This window comes from Lissotriton vulgaris, chromosome 9 (genome assembly GCF_964263255.1).
Source record: "Lissotriton vulgaris chromosome 9, aLisVul1.2, whole genome shotgun sequence".
Lineage (NCBI taxonomy): Eukaryota > Metazoa > Chordata > Amphibia > Caudata > Salamandridae > Lissotriton > Lissotriton vulgaris.
In genome coordinates, this window is record NC_141697.1 from 433575794 (window position 1) to 433581793 (window position 6000).

General features: G+C 41.0%; 1 protein-coding gene across 2 annotated transcripts in view; it reads left to right on the plus strand.

Annotated features, from left to right (window-relative positions):
- COA8 (cytochrome c oxidase assembly factor 8) overlaps nucleotides 1-5582 on the plus strand; it is a 99880-nt gene extending 94298 nt beyond the window's left edge. The window contains exon 5 of one of the 2 annotated variants that reach the window (XM_086937877.1): nucleotides 4839-5582. In XM_086937877.1, coding sequence (XP_086794003.1) covers nucleotides 4839-4935 — 97 coding nt within the window. In that variant the 3' untranslated portion in view covers nucleotides 4936-5582. Of the gene's footprint in view, nucleotides 1-2810; nucleotides 3133-4838 lie in introns of those variants that run through there. The other variant, XM_086937876.1, reaches the window with a different exon arrangement.
- The last annotated feature ends 418 nt before the right edge of the window (nucleotides 5583-6000 follow it).

A 6000-nucleotide genomic window follows, 5' to 3' on the forward strand; every position in this document is an offset into this window, starting at 1 on the left:
TTCTTGAAAACACTGTGGTGCAAAGTCTTGACAATAGAATCAAATAGGTTGAGGGAGCTTTGAGACTATTACCGACAAAGTATGGTGGGTGGCGGGGGTTCACACGCACGACATGCCCAACTATCTGAGAGAAGCAGGATTGAGTTTAATCTCAGATGCAATAAAGGAAGATCTAGAACTCATCCATCAAACAAGAAGGGGTAAGGCGATAAGGTCACTTCAGCCCCAGAAAGCACTATTTCTGTATGTCGTCGTTCTATAAATTACCATGGCAAGGCTTCTGGGTTTCCTAAGTAAATTTTTCAAATTTGCCTTAACTGGAGAGGACACCTCATCAATGACTCGGACCTGCTGAAGCAAGGCAAAGGTCCTGAGCAGTGCAGGTCATACCGCCTCATATCACTCTTTAACAAAGATTTGAAAATATTTGCCAGAATAGTGGTAACTCGAATAAAAGGTTGATGCTACAATTAATGCACCTTTACCTGGCCAGAATCATACCTAATTGAAAGGTTACAAAAAGGTAGCTCACATTATCAATATCATCAGTAATAAAAAATTACTCCGGTCTGTAGATACCAAGTATTCTTTTGACTGGGTCAATTGAGATTTCTTGGTATAGAACATGGCAGAGGCCAGGTCCAATGCTGATTGCGACTGAGGCTTCCCCGTCAATCTAAGGTGTGGCAGCGGCAGGGACACAGAAAGTCTTGCTCAGACAGAGCAAGGTGGCAGGTGCCCACTGTCACCCTTGCTTTTCGCACTGTACATGTAATTATTAGCTCAAATGATCCACAAGAACACAGTGCTTATTAGTGAGGTGAAACTGGGATAGAACAAGTTTAAAAAAGACTGTTTGGTAATGATTTGTTATTTCTTCTTGTGATCCTTTTTTCTTAAGCCTTTATTAGTAGAACTGGAGCGTTTCTGTTCAGTATCCGACTTCAAGCTGAACATGCATAAATTGGAGGCCCTAAAACTGACTCTGTCAGGGGAGGCCTGGCCTACCCTATACTCTGCCTTAAGGCAGAGTATCTCCTCCAATATATACTTGGGGATTCAGGTAACCCTCACCACATTGCGTCTATTCTTAGTCCGTATTCCCCAGCTGGCCCAGTCGATCAAGAACAACTTATAAATATGACAAACCAGCCTCTATCAATGTTGGGGAGGGTAGCACACTTTAAAAATGATGATTCTGCCTCATATTCTCCTCTTATTCCATACACCACTGATACATATAGAATACAAGTACATACTCCAACTACATCATAACTGCTGTGACTTTATTGGCGCGGGATGGATGGAGAGAATTCCAGCAAGGTTTGGCTTCGCTGCACTTACTAGAGGAGGACTTAGCATATTCCGATTGCCTCTTTATTACCAGATGGCTCATCTTCACCGTCTTCTGGATTGCTCTACGGTGGAAACCGAGTGACCCTGGTTCTCCCTGGACCGCACTCTGGCAGAGACCCTTCTGGGAGGTTCCATGCCATTGAGGGAGAGGCTCACCAACATGAACAGGTTTCTGATAACTGGGGTCATACTGGGGGATTGAGATCAGACAGGGCCTGGCTGAGGTCTGGCAAGTTTCCTGTCCTCCGGATATAGTTATCTTGGGAAATCTTGATTTTGGCCATGGGTTGGATGGGAAAGCCTTTCGGAGCTGGCAGGATACTAGATGTAACAAACTATGTAACCTATTTGGTAAGATGGAAATAAAGTATTTCGAGCAGTTAACGGATGGATGCTGGAAAATGATTTAGTTATACGAAAGTGTGTCACTTGGTAATAAATCCACAAATCAGCGAACCTGCCACATGGCAATTGACACACTTTGAAAAGCTACTAAGAGAGGTAAATTGAAAGACTCATCACGTCTCTAAGATATGTGTAATACTTTTGGAAAGTGACAATAAAGTATGGGGTGCTGTTAAACCAAATGGGAAGAGAAACTAGCACACTCCTTTACTGACTCAGAATGGGACACAAAGCTCCATAACACATTTAAGCACAATTCACACAAGGAAGGGAAACCATAGCAAAGATACTGCTCCATTGGCAAATGGACACCAACATGTTGTCACACAGTAGATGTTACCAGGTCACAAAAATGCTTGAGAAGGTGTAACCAAGAGGATGCAATAACTTGCAATCCCTAAGACGATGACATCCCCCCGCGCAATTGCATGAAGTGGGGCTGGCTAAAGGGATAACCTGCTGTCACTGTGTGTGACGCAACTTATTCTGCCTAAATGGAGGGACAGAACTAGCCCACAGCTACACAAATGGTACACCAAAATATGGCATGGCATATATTAGGCAAGGTCAAAATCTGACTTGCTCTTCATGGAATAGAGAAGTCATTTAGTTTGGGAATCTATGTTGAACTATTTCTCTAAAGAGTGCAGAGACCTCATATAAATATGAATTCTCAGAGCCATCTTGATCGAAGAGCCCAACACCTGCCACTATTTTGGGGTCTAGGTGATATGAAGCAATTACAATTGGCAAAGTCAATAGGTCTCACCTTTGTGAGAGCTATTGGCTTGGACAATGCCTTTTAACCATGATGTATAAAAGTGCTACCGCTGTCCAACATGGTTAAAAGTTTTAAAAAAAAGGCTCTGTGACACGTCCTAGTGCTTTTTTTTATTATGGTGGGGGGCAACATGGACAACGGAAGAGAGGTTGGCAGGACAACAAGATGGTGGGAAGGAACAGACAACACAAGTGTAAAAAAGTGGGGGGGGTGTAAAAAAGTGCTATGAATCGGCTGGCCGAGTAATAGCACTTTTGTTTTATTGCAGAAAGAAGTACAGCACAGACAATGGTAGAGAAGGTGGAAGAGATCTAAAAACACAGGCAGCAAGAGGATGGGAGGTGAAAGGGAAGAAGCAAAATGGGCAATGGAATGTTGAAAGGGAAGAGCTACACAGAAAGTGGGAGGTAAGAAGCAACACGGACAGCAGGAAGGTGGAAAGGAAAAAGCAACATCGTCAACAGGAGGGTGGGAGAAAAAAAGCAACAAGGAAGCAGGATGCGGGATGGGGGAGCAAGCAACAACACGAAAGAAAGAAAAATAATAGTACCTCAATCGAAACAAGAATAGCGTAAGGACACTACTCAAAATAAAGCAATCAGTACTTGGTCCTTGCTCCACGGAAGAGAGAAACGAAAGAAGAGGAAGTGAACCCGGCATGGTCTGGTTAGATAGGAAGTAGCAATTGAGAGTGACAAGGACGCCTTCAAATGGTAAGCAGTGGACGGGCTCCAAGCCACTTTTAGTAAACAAAATGTCTCGCAAGCAACAGTGCATGAGATGTCTTAAGTGAGACCTAAAAAGGGAAAAACAAAATGAAATTCATATGGAATTAAAATTGTATGGAGACTGAAGGACACTGTTGGGCAGTGAGTTTAGGGCGCATGAGATGCAGCGAAGATCATGTTGTGAGTTGGTGTGGAAAGACTACCCTGAGGAAGTAAGATTCAATGGAACATGGTTTGGTAGAGAAGGGAGATTTATGCTGCTTGAAGTTGTAATTTCTCCTTGTGATAACTTCATGCTTCAAGTTTTCTGCTTGTATCCCTCCAGTATTATTATATCCACATTGGCTACTAACTACCACAACATGTGGTGGCACATATTGTGTTAGCAGTTCATGCTCAAAACACACAGACAGCAGTGCTTTCGAAAATCCCAGATTCTACTGCTGGGCCTTTGATCAGAATTGCACTGAATCGGGTAGCCCTAGGATGCCAGGATTCCCAGTACCAAAACCTCCTAGCTAGTGATAGGAAGAAAAAGAATGCTTGTGTCTTTGTGGAACTGCCTGCTAGTCTCCTTAGAACTGAATCAAAATCGATTTCGAGTGCTAAATGCATTTTTAATTATGAAGATCTTAGTATTTGTTCGCACTGTTTTCTTGAGTGTTAATTTATGATAAGAAGCTGTGATTCACAAGGACCATGTTGGATGCAAGATCTCAAAGTTGGACACGTTTATTTTTTATTTTAATATTGTGGTATATCATAAGTATGTACACCTTAAATTATATTGACTAGTGCATGATCACTTTGCAATATTATACATGTAGAATTATTTTAATTAATGTACACTTTTTTAAATATGCCTCATGCAAGGCCACGCTGTTTTGGGAAATAAAACGAATGCAAATGTGTGTTACACAGAAAAGGTAAGGTTATATCGATTTGTGCATATTTTTTAATTCCAGAAAAAGACGTGGATCCAAACTTTCATATTGTCTGAAAGGCTGCATATATATAAATTGCACCAATAGAGCTAGTCCCACGATTTACAAATATGCATTGAGCGAGAGTATTCCTATCAGAGTGTAAGCAAACGTTTATAGGGATTTTTTGGGTGATCATAAGAAAGCATGACACATGGGGATATTTGCCAAGCAATGTAATTTATTTTTTTAAACGCCTACTCCTCAGCATGTCCTAAGTTGTACTGGTACTGTAAATCATTCACTAGGACTAATGCTTCTTTTATCTCAGCGCCAGCCAAGTAGAATTAAAGTGCTTTTTAATGAACTGCAAAGAGCTACTGCATTCAAAGGATGCACCGAAGCGTCGTTCTGGAACACTTAGGAAGGTTGCACATGAATCTTTGGCCACCCTAACTATAATACATCTTGGGTACAGTTGATTCAACTAGGTGCAAGTAATCACCTGCTATAAAATTAAATAGTTAGGACGTAGGAGAAAAGACATTCTGTAGTGAGTAACTTATTGTGTATTTCTTCTTTCTTAAAAGTAATACTAACCCCATTTCTCTCCATCTTTTGGTTGTTTTTTACCTTGTGATATAGGGACTGGTATAAACGTAATTTTACCATCACGTTGCTCATGGGCCAAGTTGCATTAAAGAGACTTTGGAAGAAGCTTGGACGAAAATCTGAAAGTTAAAGCCCCTTTTTGTGATCTGCAAATCTAATTATTCCATCAAGGACTCTAGAGCTTGAAGGACACTGGGATTTGGAGGTTGATTGAATAAAAAAGGAGCTCCTGCCACGACAGCATATTTGGTTTACACTCTGTTCACCTACGTTATCGAGGTGTAGCGTTACCCTTCTCTGGCACAGAATATTTGTGATACCTCCTTTCATTTTGCTAAGAGGGTAAAATGATGTAATTCTTTTGATATGCAAACAACACCAATGGCATGTCTTGCTTGAATCTGTTAAATTAATAATTCTGAACAACACGTGAGAATTCTATGAACTATTCAAGACCCTCAGAAGAGCCATCAAAGGAAGGACGCCCCACAGCAATGAAGGAAGCGGGTGACAGTATGTCTAAGCGAGAAGTATCATCAAAGTCTATTCATTTGAGAAGCTAAAACAATATAAGTTATTGATTGCCACTACAGCAAACTCTTTTTCGAAGGGAAGTTGCTAAAGCAAAATTAACCCCAACAGGATTACACTAAGGAGTAACACAGTAGCACCATCGTTCGTGGTCCAGCAACGTCTGCATCCTGTTAAAAGTTGATTTTTAACTTTTCAGCAATTCAAAATGTGCTAGCATAAAAATAAAATATTAAAGTGTCTTGATGAGGTTGATCAAAGAGGTGTGGAGAGATACCGGGGCGGTCAAGGAGGGGTACATGTGTGTCATCTGCAGTCTGCTTCTCCCAATCACTGTAAAACAGCTCCATTGCTTTTCTACCTCCAGCAGGTTCTGGTTTATACTGTAAGTCAGTTTCCATTCCACAAACGATAACTCTGGGGGTTGATGTGCCTGCGACATAAATGTATCTTCACTTAGAAGTACTGGGTTCCAGTACAAGTAATATAGCAATTTGACCTCCTAGCACCCTGCAAAGATGTATGTAACTTGTAGGCCACATATTTGTATGTTCAAAGAACCAACTTATGTTTACTCTCTCCAAAGTTGACATAGAATTTCTGTGGATATTGTAACATGTTCCACCATTCTACTCTCTAATAATAGAAAAAAGAAAATCAGCAC